At 41.8% G+C, this 18,857-nt stretch overlaps 2 protein-coding genes across 3 annotated transcripts; both read right to left on the bottom strand.

Moving 5' to 3' along the window:
• Positions 1 to 1,932: 1,932 nt before the first annotated feature.
• cav1 (caveolin 1) lies at positions 1,933 to 12,821 on the bottom strand. Of its 2 annotated transcripts, XR_007961796.1 has the most exons (4): positions 12,539 to 12,821; positions 10,482 to 10,664; positions 2,294 to 4,378; positions 1,933 to 2,237 (listed from the first exon to the last, which is right to left on the bottom strand). XR_007961796.1 is itself a non-coding variant. In XM_052061262.1 (3 exons), the coding sequence occupies exons 1-3, from the start codon at positions 12,572 to 12,574 to the stop codon at positions 4,037 to 4,039; spliced, it is 561 nt and encodes a 186-aa protein (XP_051917222.1). In that variant the 5' UTR covers positions 12,575 to 12,821; the 3' UTR covers positions 1,933 to 4,036. The 2 variants fall into 2 exon arrangements, 1 of the variants encoding a protein (XP_051917222.1); XM_052061262.1 differs by having other exon boundaries at positions 1,933 to 4,378.
• Positions 12,822 to 13,619: 798 nt separating this feature from the next.
• cav2 (caveolin 2) lies at positions 13,620 to 18,477 on the bottom strand. Its single transcript, XM_052061263.1, has 3 exons — positions 18,242 to 18,477; positions 17,125 to 17,312; positions 13,620 to 14,619 (listed from the first exon to the last, which is right to left on the bottom strand). Exons 1-3 carry the CDS (start codon positions 18,392 to 18,394, stop codon positions 14,469 to 14,471), a joined length of 492 nt encoding a protein of 163 aa, XP_051917223.1. The 5' UTR covers positions 18,395 to 18,477; the 3' UTR covers positions 13,620 to 14,468.
• Between the last annotated feature and the right edge of the window lie 380 nt (positions 18,478 to 18,857).

The following is an 18,857-nucleotide window of genomic DNA, read 5'->3' as shown; positions in this document are numbered from 1 at the left end:
TTGAACTATTCATTCAAAAAAAAAAAGTGGCTTGAAGATGTTTGTTGCCACTCCCCGATAAAGAGAAAACAAAGAGAATTACCCGTTGTGTACTTTAAACACCCACATAGTTTTGCCTTAGGAAAGTCCGTTTTACTTAATGCTAACAATGCAACACGCCATTGACAAACGAACGGCTAGCATCGATAGTCACGGTTTTAACAGTCTTTTGAACAGCACACGAAGACAGACAATGCAAAAATACTCACAGGTATATTTTGTCTTTGTCGTAAAAAAAATATTAGCATCTCTTCCGTAGAAGTCTTCATTTTGGTTTAGTCGACAGTAGTATACTGCCTCCCGGTGGCCAAAGGAGCAGCACAACAAACTGGATAACAAGCATTAAATCACATGCACAATATTCTATTTAGAATTATATGTTTTATAAAGTAGCCTACAATATTATATAGTGCTAGTTTAAAAATAATAGAAAATTGGTTTTTTTTGGGGGGGGGGCTTGACTGGATTCGTGGAATATGTATTTTCAAATTTCAAATCGCTTTTTTTAAACTCCAAAACTTATTGAATAAACGGCGAAAACGGCGTTTCTTCCCCCCAAAATTATTACGGTTTGTACATACGCCTCACAGTGCAGAGGTGCAGTGTTCGATTCCGGCTATGGGACTTCCTGTGTGAAGTTTGCATGTTCTCCCTTGTGACTGCGTGGGTTTTGGTACTTTCCTCCCACATTCAAAAATCACTTATGGCACGTTAATGGAACACTCTAAATTGGCCTTCGGTCCTTTCAATCAGGTGTGTTTCATCAGGGAGAGGTGGAAAACAGGCAGGATATCGGCTCTTGATGACAGAGTTTGAACACCTCTGTTTTACCACATGTTTTTTTTTTTTCAAATTGACTTGTGAATGAGCTTAAGACTTTCCTCCACTAGATAGCGGCAGCGAACTTCACAACATACGGACACCACCCTTTTGTTTCCCCTCGCAGCGAGTGCGCGTATCTGTTGTGTTTTAACTGAGATGGCAAATCTAGGTCGAGAAAGTAAAAACCTAGGAAACAGTGATACTAACGACATTGGTGCTTCTTCTCAACCGACAGGTAAACGAGCTCCTGGGGAGCACCTTGAATAGAAGCACCTGTGGCTAAAGCCAAGCTGTGGCAAGGTTTTTACTTTCTCGACCTAGATTTGCCACCCCTGTGTTTTATAGGCATTCGTGGCAAAAGGTGTCATCTGTAATTTTTCAAAGATGCTGCACTCTCTCTGAACGTTTTCTTTAAACTATTTGATCAGGCCGTTTTTAATTTCATTACGAGAATAAGTAATGTGGGCCTTTCCTAAAAGAAAAAAAAATAATCATGTTCAATGTAATTAAAGTTACTTATTTTGAAAAAAAGTCATTTTCACCCAAGCCACTTGACTAGAAGAGCTAACACAATGCCAATTAAGCGTATCTGCGCCTTTGACAGCTTGCTGTATTTTTGAGGGTTTTATCTTCATGTTTCAAGTTTCATGTTGACCAGCAAACAGTCTTGTCCTGGCATACCGTAAATGACGGACGACCCCTTGTCTCCAATTTGTAAAAAGCTAACTAATACAAATATTTTGCACTTCTGTAGCAGAAAATATGATCCTGGACAATAATTACCTCATCCGAAGAACCATTTGACCTCGCTGCCACGAATCACACGGTAGTGAGGCATTGCCTACGTTCTATTGAAGCAGTGCCTGCGTTGTTGTAATCCTGATTTACATAGCGGGGAACACAAGCTACACACTGTAGCTTTAATGTCGCACTTTTTTAAACTATGAATGTCATTTTTTTCAAAGACGAAAAAGAGACACAATTGATGTTGCTCTTTCCTAAACAAAACATTCTATTGGTGTTAACACTTTATTAAAAAGAAGACAAGCTATTAATGACGACACAGACGCACGTGGTCATATTCAACTTTAATGTGCACAGCGTGATATTGTACAAGTAAAGGCAAGAAAGGGGGAAAAACTATATATAAAAATATCACCTTTTGAGCGTCCTGCGAGGGGAACAAAACAGCAGGTAGTCAAAGCGTGCAACTGTGGAAAGCTGAGTCCTCCCTTCGCCTGTTGAGGCTGTCACATTGAATTTTTTTTAATGGCGACACAAAAAAAAGCAATTTGCTTGAGCTTTTTACAAACTTTAAAAAGTTGTTAATTCTTCACAAAAAAAAATGAAAACGGGCTAACCAGGATGATGTTTTTCTTTCTCGTGATGAAAAAAAACTCAAAAGCAAAGCGAGTCCAAGTCAAGTCGTTACAAGTAATCAGTCATCACCATGCCAGCTAGTAAGCTAGCAGGCTGTGCTAAGCTAAAACAAACGGACGCTAGCAGGCAGCGACATTCAGTTGAATTACATATTTTTCACATTGATACGCAAAAATGGAGAGTCCGAGTCCCAAATCTGTCTGTGCGTATGTTGGTATGCTAGTTAGCCGCTAAGCTTAGCCACCCCAAGTTTTTTGCATTTTCAAGCAGAAGACTAAAAAAGGTGAAATGTGAACATTTTTTGCAAAAGATGAAGCAAGTGAGTGAGCAGCAGGTGGCGTGTTGGTCTTGAGGGTGGCGGACGGTGAAAAATAAAAACGGGGAGTTGGGGGACAGGTTCAGTGTGTCGGACTGCAGCAAAGTCAGGTCGGGGGAGGTGGGACTGGGGGGTGGTTTTCGGAGGTCACGGGGGGGACAAAGGGATCAATGGTTGTTTGGTTTTGTGTCGTGTCAGCAGAATTTCAGGCCGCCACCGAGCTAACGCTATGACCACCGACCCTCCGCGAACAAACGTGAACAATGTGAAGTCGGTTTGTCTACATCCGGTACACACATAAAAAGACCCCACACATGACAATAAAAACCACAAAACCACAATCAAGCGTTCGAGTAAAAGAAGAAGAAGACCCTCGGCAAGCTGCTCTGTGATCTGCCAACACCTTGACTTACATTGTGGTTGAAGCCGGCTTCGGCTCGTTTCTGCGACAGGATTTTATATTGTGAATTGTTGACCGTGATTGTTGTTATCCAATCAGGTCGCAGCAAGAAAAAAACCCACACTTTTCAACAACTCTCCAAAGGGGTGGGGGGGCATTGTGTGTATGCACAGCTCTTGTGAGTTAGCACATTCCGATAATGAGATATATTTGGAACAGCGACAACTACTTTCGACATGAAGGGGTGTGGCCAGTAAGTCTCTGGTTTGATTAACTTGACACTTTGGAAGCAAGCGGTTATAATACATCACAAGCTGACTTATGAGGTGGCTTGGGCATCTGATTCGGATGCCTCCTGAGCGCCTCCCCGGTGAGGTGTTCCGGTCATGGTCGGGAGGAGACCCCGAGGAAGACCCAGGACACGGTGGAGAGACTATGTCACCCAGCTTGCCTGGGAACGACTCGGGATCCCCCGGGGAGAGCTGGACGAAATAGCTAGGGAGAGGGAAGTCTGGGCTTCCCTGCTAAAGCTGTTGCTCCCGCGACCCGGCCCCGGATAAGCGGTAGATGATGGATGAATGGATGGAAGCTGACTTTCGTTGATTTTGTTCATAACGGGAAGGGAATACGAAGTTATCTTGAGCCCTTGTCATACAGCTTCCTGGCAAATTGGCGCATCAGAGGTGTTATTTGTATGTGAATTGTCGGCAGAACTCACCGATGCTGGGACATAGCACCTTCAAACGGCCCTTACGACGTGCTGCGTTCAGATAATGAGATATAACTGAGAAATATCCGAAAACAGCAACATTATGTGTCGACTTCAACCACCCGCCATCGTTCACGCACATGACTGTGAACAAGGAAAAAGCTGGTTTCCATCGCCAGTGTGAACAGGGCTTTTGTGTGTACCAGGACACAAATAGATCAAAACATGAAGGAAAAAAAATGTCAAACACAAAGAAATACCACCCCCCTCCTTGTCCCTTAGCTTGGAATGTCCAACCTGTAAGAATGTCCTTTCAGACTCTGGCCCCACCTTCATCCGATCCCCCACCCCTAACCCCCAAGGATGACGCCTACACCCCCTTGATGGTGGTGATCCGCACGTTGCTGAAACACTTGCCTATGGCCTCGAAGAGCGGGTCGCAAAAGGTGTGCACGAAGATGGAGTAGATGCGACTGACACAGTGGATCTCGATCAGGTAACTCTTGATGCACGGCACCACCGCCCAGATGTGCACAAAAGACAGGATGGCGAAGAAGATGCCCCAAATCAGCGCCAGCGGGATGCCCACCAGCGCCGTCAGAAGGCGGTAGCACCAGTACTTGGTGACGGTGAAGGTGGTAAAACTGGCCTTCCACACGCCATCGAAGCTGTACGTGCCCGCCGGCTCAGCGATCACGTCCACAAAGTCCACCTGAGGAATTGAAGACCGGTGAGAAGAGACATTGAATCAGAAATGGACGTTTAATCAAATTGAGCTACTTGTGACGGCGACAATTCCTCCCATCCCGCATTGGCACCTTAACAACTAGGGAGGTGAGAAAATGCTCTCTTTATAATTAATAACAGGCATATGATCTTTTCAAATGAGGTCCTTGTTTTCTGTTCCTTTTAAACTTGCGTTTCCAACATGCCGTGTTGGGAACGCTGAAGGTCATGTTGAAGCGTCAACTCGACACAGAGCCTCCCTATCATTCCTCTCTGCTACTTCGTGAGCTCACTGTCAATATTTATCCTTCTGAACCTTGGAGACCTCAAGGTGTTCTCATCGAGGCAACATCAGCGAGGTTGTTGATGAACTTCAAATGCCACTGTCAAGTGGATGCGGCTTAGCTAGCATAGCATAAGGACTGGACTGATAAAACATTTAAATGCGCGAGTCTCCGCATGCGCCCTTTGGTAAAGTCAAACTTTTTAGACGAACCCTTCTTATACCTCGATCAAATAAATCCATCTTCGCCTAATTTACCAAAAGCTTGGCAGAAATATGGACCCAACGCACATGCACACTACGATATTCGTCTTTGACAAACTCCTAATTGTATGTCGAGTAATTTATCTTAACTTAGTTTAAAGACTGGACATGCGATATGTGTGGCTAATGAGTATTAGCATACAGTCTAAAAGCATGTCCACACTTTTAACATTAGATCCAAATGCCGCTGTCAAGTGCATCAAGTCCACTTCGCTCAGCACCAAGGACTGTACATGCTAAAAACAACTCATTAGCATTTGTCTATTTATCCTTTTCATGTTTCCTGTACTTTGTACACCAAGATCAAATTTTACATTGACTTCCAATGCCTCTGTCGGGTAAATTGAGATTAGCTACTCATGTTTAGCTAAGTACTGGACGAACAAATGTCTAATGCTAATTAGCATTAAACAACAACAACAACTAACCTTAATATACAGTCGATTTATGTAAAACACACACAAAATATTTTAAACAACAAAACTGGTGACTGAAGTCGTTTCCACCATTCAGCACCCTTTGGTCTGGACAGTAGTACTTGGTATGATATACTTTTTTTACTTTCCATTGTAAAAGAGTGCGAAATCCCATGTTTTAAAAGAGTTCATGGTGCTGCCCGGCAGAATTGTATTCAAGGATTAAAAAAAAAAAGGTTCTTGTCTAAAAGTATCAGCAGGGCTATTAATAATATTTTTTCACTTTAAAGCTCTTGTTAAAACACTTCAGTGTTTATTTGCATAGCGTAGTGAATTCTTTCTGATGTGTGTTGGCGTTTAGAGGGCGGATTCAAGCACAATAACAAATAAAGAATTCTCTGTGAATGTCAGCAACATCTAAAAGTGAAGCCCCGTGGAAGTGTATGACTACCCCGTCGCCCCGGCAACTCTGTTATTGTGCCAAAAACAAACGCTACATGCTATTCTCAGAGTACAATCTTCAAAGTGGCGCAGAAGCATGTCAATGGATTCTTGTGTTGCTTTGAGGGGCATCACAATTCACAGGAAGTGCCGACCCGAGTCACATCCCGTTTCACAATAAAATATTGAATACGAACAATATGAATCAATAAAGTACCCACTACTATTTTTTCAAAAATGTATGATTTTCTTTTTTCTTTTTCTCCACTTTGACATGGTAGTAGGAAAGCATCCAAACACAGGAAAGCCAGAGTCCAGATTCAAACCACAAACCTCAGAGATGTGAGCCAGACAAGCGAACCGGTGTCTATCATGTTGACTTTCGAAACAAGCATTTGTTTTTTTTTTTTTAGCGCTCGTCCTAAATGGGGGTCATTAGTAAGGCAGAGTTAGTCCCAGCTATGGGTGAGAGGTGAGGTATATCCTGGACTGGACACCAGCCAATGTCAGGACACATGCAGACAAACAATGGACAGGTCGCCAATCAATGGCTTGTCCCAATGTACACAATGGACTGGTTGCCAGTCAATGGTATATTACATATCAAAAGACAATAAACTGGTTGCTAGCCATGAAAGAGTGCATATTGACAAATAACTGAATGGTCACCAGTCAATGACATGCCACATTTACACAATGGAGTGGTCGCCATTCAATAGCAAATAATGGGCATCCATTGGCATGTCACATACAGACAAACAATGGACTGGTCATCATCTAACATCAGAACATGGGGACAAAAAAAACGAATGGTCGCCAGCCAATGGACAATGAGCTAGTTGCCAGTCATTGGCGTTGCACATACAGCAAACAATGAAGTGGTCACCAGCCAAGACATTTTTGCTCAATTTTTAGTTCTCTTTATAAATACAAAATATAATTTCAGTTAGTTTTTAAATCAAGAGCACTCTCACGATTATTTTATTTAGCCAACAAAAATGTTTTCTCAATTATCGTCATTTTGTTCATTTCCAGCCATTTTCTGATCCGCTTATCCTCACAAGGGTCGCTGGGGGTGCTGAAGCCAATCGCAGCCATCTTAGGGCAGCAGGCGGGGTACACCCTGAACCGGTTGCAGGCCAACCGCAGGGCACACACAGACGAACAACCATCAACGCTCACACTCACATCTAGGGACAATTTGGATTGCCCAATAAACCTCCCATGCATATTTTTGGAATGTGGGAGCAAACCAGAATACCCAGAGAAAACCCACGCAGGCCCGGGGAGAACACGTGAACTCCACACAGAGAGGCCGCAGCCAGAATCGAACCCTGCACCTCTGCACTGTGAGGTTGACCCGCTAACCACTGGTCCGCCTTGTGAATTTCCATTAACTATATCAACCTGGCTCCCAAAGCAAAGGCCTTAGCCCAGATTCAAACTGCGAACCCGCAAGCCGGATGTGTAAACCGCTCTTCCACCGTGCTGCCAACCATTGTCACCGGTGTGAGTAAGTTTAACCAGCAATCGGATTCCACAATGAACAAGCGCCTGCTCGCCTCACAGATCTTCTGTTGGACGCAAGGGGCTGCTCAGGGCTATGGAAAGATCGCGTCTGAATGGAAAGTCACAAGCGAGTGAAGTGAAGCGGCCGACGTGGTTCTGATGCGGCCTGTAGATTGAGTCCAGCTGCGGAAGCTGCGGCTCCCTTCTGCCAACACGTATTTGCGTGTGGAGCTTGCTGGAAGGGCTTCCCTGTCTGCGTGTGTGTGTGTGTGTGTGTGTGTGTGTGTGTGTGTGTGTGTGTGCTTGGCAGAGTAGAGTCAGTAATCTCAAATAGCCAAGCAACGACGTGGAAGACTTGACGTTCCCGTCCGGATGGTGGGCACGGAGCCCTTGCCTCGGAATGCTTGACTGAAGGAATTACTTTTCGAGGGGCAGCATGGTAGCCTAGTGGTTAGCATATCCGCCTCACATGTGAAAGATTCTGGGTATGAATTTGCATACTTCCCACATTGCCAAAACACGCTAAATGGGTTTATCAAATATTTGAAATTGTCCTTTGGTGTGATTGCAAGCGGGAATGGTTGGCTGTGACTGGTCGATTGGCTGGCGACCAATCCAGGGAGTACACCGCCTCTATGGTTACATAATATTTTGTATTGCATATAATTAGAGACAGAGCAGCGTGCGTAATGAAATGTTTCCACTGGGGATGCAAACGTGGTCGAATGTGGAGGATTTCGGAGAGTCTGACTCATTTGTCATAAGAAGCAAACCAGGAACAGATTCAACTTCACTTCTTATCGTTTTGACAGGCAAGGAAGACTTGACAAATGTGTGCATGTGTCTTTTGAGAACACGAGTTGTCTTCGGAACCATTTTGAAGCACGCAAGAAATTATGTCAGAACTCAGGGTGTACAGCTGCCACAGTATTGGCATACTTGCATGATATAAACAAATTTCATAGTATGATCCGAAAATTGAAATGGATATCACTGACACCAATCCTCACTTTTCAAATTTGTTCAACCGTGAAAAATAAATCTTCAAAGAGCGCAAGCCATTTTTGCCACTTTCGATGGGTCAAAAATATGTAAAAATAACACACACAAGCGTGGACTGACTGGTCGCATCGATTTTCCATTGTCTTGATCAATAGCATAGATTTGCCATCTTTGAAATTGTGAGATTATGAAGATAGACTCTTTAAATGACGTTCTGAAAATGTTTTAAAAATGACAAGAAAAGTTGTAATGTTGTAAAAGTAAAATTGAAACATGACTGGAAGTCCTAACCTTACATGAATACGTAAAATGGTTGCGAAAAAGAGTGCTGTGATATGAGGGAAAAAAGGCATTGTATGGAAATAAAATTCAAAATTACAGTATATTTATTTCTTCATATTTACATAATTGTGATTCACGACCCCCGCGACCCTAGTGAGGATCAAGCGGCTCGGAAGATGAATAAATGAATGAATGATTCACGACACTTGGATTGAAACCAGTCCTGTGAGGCTCTATACTTTTCATAGCCACTAGGGGGCCTCATCTTTCGACTGCAATGACATGCTATGACAAATCAACAAGTGACTCTCCCCCCCCCCCTCCCCGTCATTACAGTTCGTCGCAAATTTGAACTGGATGAAAGTTTTCCGAATCCCACATGAGCTCAACTAACTTATAACCACTTATTGTTGTTTCATGCATTTCTTTCTTTTCATTCCAAAATCCAATCAATGAGTCTTGTGACAAACGACAGTGTGATGACCACGTGAAACTTGACTTCATGATACAATCTCCCCACGCAACAGTGTTCGCACGCATATTTGCCATGTTGCAGATTCACATACAAGTTAAAAACTAAACTATTTGCTGTTTTAAAGCTCAGACCAAAGCCCGGTGAAATATGTATTGCCTTGCCATCAAGTTTTGATATCCGGGTGACAAAGAACTATGTTTGATGTGAGGCGAGGAGCTTCATTTAGTTAGGCAACAGCTGAGTGTAACAGAATAGTGATGCTTTGCTGCCATCTTGTGGAATTTATAGGCAATTATAAACCATTTATCAGGAGCATCAATTATTAGCTAATTTTTGTTTTTCATGATGCGGTAATCATTCACTCAAATCCCCAAACGCTATCTCATGTCATGGTAAGCAGGCATTTTTTGTTATTTTTTGTTCAGTACATAATGCTCGCACGTGGGAGAGCTGCAGTCGCAATGCACTATTCAGCTGCTATAAGAATGCCGGTAAAACGGTAAAATCCTAAATCAAAGAAGAGGGAAGGATCTGCTTTCAACCATAGCTCACACCCGGACACTCACAAGCCACCCCATCAGGCTGCACAATTTAAAAGTAGGAACACTACAAATGTAGAAATTAGAAGACAAAAACAAACCCCCAAAAATCCTGTGTGGAGTTTGCATAGTCTCTCCCATGCCCATAGGCGGGTTTTCTCCGGGTATTCCGGTTTGCTCCCACATTCTAAAAACATTCACGGTAGGTTAATTGATTACTCTAAATTGTCCTTTGGTGTGATTGTGAGTGTGAATGGTTGTCGTTTGTCTATTTGTGCCCTGCGATTGTCTGGCAACCAGTTCAGGGTGCACCCCGCCAACTGCCCGAAGACGGCTGGGATAGGCTCCACCACGCCCGTGACCCTCATGACAATTCTAACTAAATAAATAAATGTTATTTGTTTACCATGAACTTCCTGTGGCACTGATTCTTTCATGTGGGACGAGTGGATCTGAAATGTATTTCCCGGGGTTAAAAGTGGGGTTCGCTGTAGCGATAAAGCTGCTGTTATATGGGTGGTCACATGGGATGGGAGTCGAATGGAAATGTAGTGGGGTGTGGCTATTTCAGGATAGGAGCCATGCTCAAAACATGGGTGTTTCCCAACTTTTTCAGGCTTTCCATGAACACGCACACACACACACACGGGAACACGCACGCACACGACTTAGTCCTGTCAACTGACACCAGGTGGCGCTACACGTCCACTCGCTTTACTTTTGAGAGGTCGCAAAATTCAATGAAATAAACAGTTCCACAAGTGGAAAGAACTCTCACAACAGGAAATTGAAATTTCCTCCTGGCTGCATTTCACCCCCCACCCAGTTAAATATCTTTCAACTAAAGTGACGTCATTTAGAGAGAAAAAAATCCTCACCTTGACCACGTCGTCATTGACGTGCTTCGGATCTCGGTTGACCAGGTCGATCTCTTTGGTGTGCACGTCGTCCATCATGGACTTCTCGTTGAGGCTGTCGTTGTCCATGTCGCCGTCCGGCTTCTTGTTGTTTGGCTTGTAAATGTTGCCTTGCTTGCGGATGAAGGGCGAGTGCACAAACTCCTGCGCGAGACGGAGAGGGAGTGAGGGACGACGGCGAGGAGGACGGAGTGAGAGAGTGCAGTGCGGTGGAGTGGCTGCACGGGGTGGAGCGCAGCCACACCCCTCAAAACAGCCGCAAGGGGTCCTCACCTCCTCTCTCACATGCGGCTTGGACGCACGCTGCCCGTGCGTAATTACGCACCGGGAAACACCGCCAGCGCGCACAAACCCACTTTTAAACAGTGTGTAATGTATCTTCCACAACAGGGGTGCTCAAATATTTTTTTTCCAGGGGGAGAAATGTTTCCAAGGACCTCCTTCATTATCCTAACTGTTCCACATAAACCCCCAAATCACATAGCAATGACCAAATAGCCTAGTTTGGAGAGTTGTGATGTTCCGATAACAAATTCAGAACGTTTTTTTATTCTTTACAGGAAGAACGAAGAATCAAAAGATGCAACGAAAAAGGTTTTGTAAAATAAACTCAGGAACATTATATTAAAACATTGCAAGTAGAATAAAGTACAACGATGTCGCTTGCTTTTTTGATGATGTAAATTCAGATGGTATAAAGTCCGAAAAATCCCACAGAAATATTTTTTATGTCAAGAAAATGTAGTAATTTTTTAAAATTCTGAATATTTTCAAGGACAATCATGCATTTTATTTTGCAAAAAAAGTCAGAATCCATACAAAAATGGTCATATTTTTCATGACGATATGAATTTGCTAGTGAAGCATTATAACTAGAGGTACACGGGCTCCCTCTAGTGGCATAGTATATAAAGACTCACTGAATGAAATGTTTGAACTGTGCGTAACGTTAATGAGCCTTTAACATTTGTATTACACACTACCGTGCATTTGTTCCGTGCAGTTCAGTTGTATTTAACTTTTGAGAGCAGTGTTTGTTTTCAACCATTCGGTTACATTTCTAACGTGTGTGCTGCATTTTAATTTCCATCACAAGTTAAGTACTGTTTTCGATTTTGACAATATTCAAGCAGTGTTTAAAGTTCAAACTTTGAATGAAGTCACATTGTAAACCATGAATATTCTATCACATTTTTAGGAATAAATCCAGTGTCTCATTTTTTTTATGAACACTTGGGCCCACTACGCCACTGTGATTCTCAAACTAGCTTCATGACCAACATGTAAGCCTAAGTGCTCAGCATAGATGAAGAGCTCATATTTTTAAAAAGTAAACTTATTGTAAACCACTGCAACATTGTGCAGATTGAATACTGTATTAACATTGCACTCACATAAAGCAGGGGGGGTCTTAAATAATGACTCAGTTGAGCTATATTGAACATGAAAGTGAAATAAATTAGTTTTTAACCACCAAACTTTCTTCAACACCATTTTTAACCTATAAGTTAAAGGCAACTAAACTATATATTCGAAAGAAAATGTACCCACTCATGATATACATCGACCACACTTTGAGAATCACTGATCTAGACAGTATTTAAACAAAGAAAACAACAACAAATCAGGCATAATTGTGCATACAAATGCTCCCAAGAAGTGCTCCAAAAGCACGTGGTTAAAAAGCAACTCGTGACCGCTGCTGGTGGCGCCAGTGCAAGTTGGAAAGTGATGTCATATGCGAGCGAGCGACTTCAATTTATTTTTAAAAAGCGATTACAGCGTGCCGAATAGGCGTCTTTACGCACGGAAAGTCCACACGTAAAAAAAACAAATAAAAAAATCCAAAGTGGTGATGAATTAATACACTCTCTCGTGAATGCACGGTCCTCCAAATTCAATCAGCTGGTGCGAGCGAACCTGGGCGCACACAAACGGGGAAAAAAAGGCAACGCAAACATGTTCCCCCACCCTCCTTACACACACACACACACACACACAATACCCTACTCATGTACCTCCTCTGGTTCGGTGCTCTTCAGTCCTCCTGCCATGATGTGGTCCTTCTAGCGACAAAATAGGAATCCGGTAGGCAGGAGTCGTGGAACCAGATTGGGTAAAGAGAAAGTAGGAGTGTGCGTGGGGGCTCCCCACGGTTATTTATTCCCGACCTTCCCCTCACCGAACGTAATTTGAATGGGATTGCAGGAAGCTTTCAGATCGGGCTGCAGGAGGGACTGTTAAAAAAGTGCGTGTGCGTATGCATGTGCAGGGTAAGAGAAGTGCTGGTGTGGCGTGGAAGGACTTGCATGCAACAGGCAGAATACAAGCGGGTTCTTGTTGGCCAATAAGTGGGCGTTAATTGGGACAGACAAGGTGTTTATATACGCACCGTTCAGCACAAGACAGATCAAGTGGCGCCAACACTTTGTTGCATCGACCAAATGGGGCAGGCGTCGGGGGAGATTGCCATGAATAAACGTTTACCAAGTTGCATAAGGGCTGCATTCAACAAAAAAATGTGTACCCAGCTCATAATTCAATTTAGTTGTATGTCAAATCAATTATCCCGATGGAAAGGGCTCAAGTAACGACCAATCATGGCTCGGTTTGTGAAAGTCACCTGACCAAAGCCCGCCCCCAACCTCACCGCCGCCCCATAACACGAGCCGTGATTGGTTGTCACCTGAGCCCTTAGTGTGTGATGTCATTTTCATGCGACAGGAAGTGGCAAAATGAGAATATTGTTCTAAAAAGTTCAAGAAAATAATCCATATTAAAAGCAGCAATGTTACAAAAATGGGAAAATTCGCTAAACTCATTATATTTACAATAATTTGTTTAAACCAAGTGGTTTTTAATATTATTAGAATAAAATCAGAACGTTACAAAATATAGATAATTTTCTATTGGGAAGGGGGCAAAATGAAACTTGTAAAAAAATATACGAAAAATGTTCATTACGCTTACAAGTAAGGTCATGTCATCAGCTGCAGCTGTTGTGAAAGCGCGATATAAATCAGGATATTTTGTATTGTATTCGTAGGGGAAAAAAGGGGAAATGAATAGCATGCTGTATGACAAGTCACTCAGGAGAAAACACAATAACAATCTTTATTGATATTAGTTTGATATTCTGAATCAAGGAAAAACAGCCAGTGAAAGTGCGACAAGCTTGCGTCTTTTCCCCCGTTCGTCTTACAATATTTATACAATAAACATAAGATGACTGTAATTATGTCTCGCTCATCTTCATTAGAAGATATCGCATGGACACAAGTATTGGGATGCCCAATTGTTTTGTCCCTATTTTCATACAAAGTCAAACTACATGAAAACAACAAAATCTGGGATCCAAACAGTTGAAGTGAGCACAAATTGGACATGTTTAGTGTCGAGAGGTTTTTACTTGTAAATTAACTTATTTTGTCAAGACATAATTTTATCGTATGAGAATTACATCATATGTTACTTAGTCGTAATATCATGATGAAAGTCAACGTTTCAAGGCTTCCTAATTCTGACAATTGTTTTTTTACAGTTAAGCATAACTACCTCGTGTTCTCCTAGGCGTTGAAGTTTTTCCAAGACTCGACCAGAAAAAGGACGAAAAAGGACTTTATTCCTGTATTAAAAAGTAAACACTGACTTTATTCATGCACGGATGTCCAATATTTATGTGGCTATGTCATATAAATATAGCTAGCTTAGTAGCACAATTGCCGAAAAGCAACTACAGTATGCAATGTGGCTCACGATATGAAGGTATGCACTTGTTAAAATGATATCACATAATAAAGGGTTACAAATGATTTTGTGGACCCCAAGCTATGGCTCATGGACCTTGGTGGAAACCTTTCTGCCATTGTCCTCAAAGGTCGAACACGTCCATATTGGCAACATCTCTACAGAGACTCCATCTTGTGTGGGTCTTCGCCCAGTCGGGATTTATTGCTCCACATGTTGGACGTGGACGGTGGACAAGCTCCGGCCAAGACTGCGAAAGAACGGCATGACAAACGAGTCTGTCAGGCTCCTCCACACCACCTGCAGAGACGGCAGCACCACCATGAAGCTCCGGATGCTGGGCATCACCAGCCTGCGAGAGGCCCAAAAATTCAAAATGGTTACGACAGGGGATACAAGGTGTTGATTTCTGACATGGCAGATATTTTCAGTCGAAAGGCATTGTAAAAGCAAGAATGGGTTGATTTTGAAAGTACATCATCTAACACAATCAGACAGAGATGTATAGGCAAAATGTGAATTTCTCAAGCAAGTCCCACCGTGGAAAAAAAACTCAATAAACCTATATAATCATCAGATTTAAGTCAAGTCAAGTCAAGTCAACAGTATTTATAGAGCACTTTCAAACAGCCATCACTACATACAAAGTGCTGTACATGGAGCAATTTAACATATACAATAAACAGTAAGACAAATCGGTAATAAAGGCGGTAGAAAGCACCAAGCAGTAAAATCAAGAACAAATCTAAGTCATGCTGAGTCGAATGCCAAAGAATACAAGTGAGTTTTGAGGAGGGTTTTGAAGATGGGCAGCGAGGAGGCTTGCCGAATGTTCAGTGGGAGGTCATTCCAGAGAGAGGGACCAGCAACAGAAAAGGCTCGATCCCCTCTGAGCCTCAGTTTAGTTCTTGGCACTTCTAATAATGTCTGGTCTGGTGTGTAGAGGCGGATGAGCTCAGAGAGGTAAGGTGGCACGAAATTATTCAGAGATTTGAAAACAAAGAGGAGGATCTTGAAAATAACTCTAAAATGAATGGGGAACCAGTGAAGGGATGCCAGAGTAGGAGTTATGTGCTCCCTCTTACGAGTACCAGTCAAGAGGCGAGCAGCGGCACTCTGGACCAGCTGAAGGCGCTTAATGGAGGACTGGCTGACTCCAAAGTAAACAACATACATTTGTTTTTGGTGCCGATCTGTTTCTCAAACCTATAATTATGTGTGGATGGATGAAAGAGAGGCAATAACGTTCAGTAATTTAGTGCTTTATAGGTCGTCACTTTACGAAGTTGACTGAAACCGACATGTATTAGTTTACAGGTTCCTGCCACATCAAATATGGTTGACACGCTCACAACCAGAAGTACTCAATGTGGAATGGATGCATAGATGTCTACACTTAAATAATGATCACTTTCTACTGTTTTATCAGTAAAATGCATAACTATCATCAAGTTTAGTTAATATTTGACCAACTATTGGTGTGCTAAACGGTTGAGCGACACTAGCTAGCTTAGCCTCATCGTTCACACAGCTAGCTTGCTGGCCTTGAACAAACAAAATTTTGAATAGCATCCGACATAAGACAGCAGAGATTCAAATTCAAAATTGATTGAGTTGGCTTGAGACTGTCTAAGCAAAAATCTGTTGATTTTGAACTTGGAATTGGACTGCGGCCGCTCCAACGCCTGAAATTTGCTTCCCATCTCCCCCGCAGGAACTTCCTGCCCCCAACATGGCAGCCCAGGGACTGAAAAATGTCCCACTTCCATGTCGAATAGCATGTTAAGCAACTTTTCCGTTCCCGGACCCACACCCAATGCTCTGTGGTACTTTTTTGAGGGGGGCAAACGTTTGCGCCAACTTTCCTAGGGATCACTTTTTGGCACGTGACGACAAGTGTTTCCCACGAACGAGCGTTCTCTTTGGGTTAGGTCGTTAGCTCATTAGCTTGCCGCCGAACAGTATCCAGGTGGCTCGTGTGATGATGTAATCAGTCGGAAAAAAACCCCCACAACTCATGATCCTAATACGCGTAGAGAGAGAAGGGCTCACTACTTAGTAAAGTGACGTAATCTGTGTAAATATCTTGTGTCAATGTTTGCCTTAGGAGCTTGTGCAAACATCCCATAATAGTCTGCTGGGCTCTTTAAAGCTCACTTTCATTTCTGAGTACGCATATTTCAGCATTTATTTTTAACACAAATGACAACTTTAAGCGGATGAGCTTAGCATCAACTATTGTAAATTCATCAATTTTTCTGACAACTTTATTCTTGAAAATTTCAGATTTTATTTTGTAGTATTATCATACAACTTTATTCTCATAAATGCATACTTTTTCTGAAAATATTTCCATTTTATTCTCTTATTAATACAAATATTTTTCAAAAAGTATAACTTACAGTACAATTTTATTCTTGTAAAATTACAATTTCTTCCTGACACTGATATGATCGTTAAATTCTTGTAAAATTTGATCTTTATTCTTATAATATTATACATTTTTCTGGTAATGTTAAAAATTATTTGCATGAAATGACATTTTTATTGTACTTTAAAGTTTTTAATTTTTAGTTTTATTTTTCTTTATAAATTGTTGAAATCACTGCTATTTTTGTACAACATTCTTGTAAAATTACAACTTTATTCTCGTGATGTCACAACATTTTGGCACATGACGAGTTTCCTCTCTTAATATTACAACTGTTGTCTCACAATAATGTTACAGCCAGTTCTCATAATTTGACAATTTTGGTCAGTGTGGTCACATGATATTTAGGCGTGCTAACTTCCTGATTATATTTTTGGTCTCTAAAGCCACAGAAAAAGCATAGATTCAATCGTGAGGATCCCATACCAGATGTGTATGAGGCTGAGCACAGCGAAAACGAGTCCGAGGAGAAAGGCAAGGGGCACGGCCAGGAGCGCCCCGAGAAGCCGGTAGAGGCCCAACTTGACCACCTCAAATGTGGCGTGGCTGCAAATCCACACCCCGTCCACGGTCCGAGCGGACTCCGGCTCAGCGATGACATCTTCAAAGCCCACCTGATTGGGAAAAAACAAAAACAAGTCAGTCGTCGCTACTTTTACCGAAGTCTAATTGTGACTTGAAAACAATGTGAGTTTGACATGATTTGCATAATAAGAATAATAAAATCTTTTCTCAATTTTTTTTCAGCATCTTAATTGGTAAGATGTATTATAAAATGGAAGCGTAACATGTATAGAAAACATTGTACATATTGTTGGAATATCTATATGTTAGATTCACAAGATACACATATGTGCCATTAAGAGGGTCCCTATACTATAAAATATCCTAGAAAAATGTATTGACAGTGAAAAATGACAATCATCAGCATCAAAAGGACTGATAAATAGTGTTTACAGTACAATCCTGCATTTTAATTAGCAAAATATAAAATTGCATATATATATATATATATATATATATATATATATATATATATAAATAAAACAGAAACTTTTGTGCGCATTTGTATTTGGCAAATATATGAAGGAATCCTGCAGAAAGTGACAATTCAATTCTCCTTTTTTTCCAGAATATATTTTTCTTTGAAAAATAGTGGAACACAAAATGTAATATACAATGTAAAATTTATCCAGATAGGGGCTAATAAATAATAATAATAATTGTGATCATCATTATTATTATATTATAGTTATTGTTATCATTATTATTAAATAATACAATATGCCACCAAAGGCTCTATTTTTCTTGGCTATTCAAATATGGTATGATATGGTCTATCATCTTGAATGAAAGACTTTATGGTAGCCCACCTGACTTGAACCAAAACGAAACAAGACCGATGGAAAAACGTCACGTAAGCCCACCTGACCTGACCCGAAAGGAAACAAGACCGAAGTGATCGATGACGTCACTTTCCTTGACTTCCGCGTCCGGACTAGAAAACAATCGGAGGCAGGGTTCTTTTTTTTTTTTTTTTTACCTTGAGGTGAGCGTTGACGTCGTCGGGGTCTCGGACTTCGTGCGGGGACGCGAACACGTGCCCCTTCCGAGACAGGATGGGTTCGATAGACCTGTTGAACTCGTCCTCGTCCATGACGATGCTCGTGTCCGACTTTTCCTTCTCCACACCCATGGTCGCCAGTTACTGCTGGACTTGTGGTTCTGGTTCGAGTGCACAGTCGGCGAGCCGCCCCGCTCGTGTGCAGCAGCAGCAACAGCAGGCAGGCAGCACCCCGCCCCGCAGGCTTGGAAGCAGCGTAGGGTCGACGGCGCCACAACACGCTTCTGTGCATGTGAAGTCACGGAATGACCACTGCCGGCTAAAATGACCTCCTCATACTTTGTACTTAATAAAACTTGAAGAATGCTTTTTTTGACTCATTTTAATTTGTTTTTAAATTATGTCATGTTCACTTTCAATAACATTTTCTTTGTCAATATAAATATGAATGAGAACAGAACAATTGGCTATTCCAGTACAATATATGGAAAAAAATATCAATAAAAAAACGGAAATATGGTATCGTTTTATATATCACACAGCACATACACCATTGTAGTGCAAAATAACAAAAATGTTTAGATATACAAGTTTT

Source organism: Hippocampus zosterae, chromosome 3, assembly GCF_025434085.1.
Source record: "Hippocampus zosterae strain Florida chromosome 3, ASM2543408v3, whole genome shotgun sequence".
Taxonomy (NCBI): domain Eukaryota; kingdom Metazoa; phylum Chordata; class Actinopteri; order Syngnathiformes; family Syngnathidae; genus Hippocampus; species Hippocampus zosterae.
Note: the sequence above shows the minus strand (reverse complement) of the source record. Positions and strands in the feature narration are given on the sequence as shown.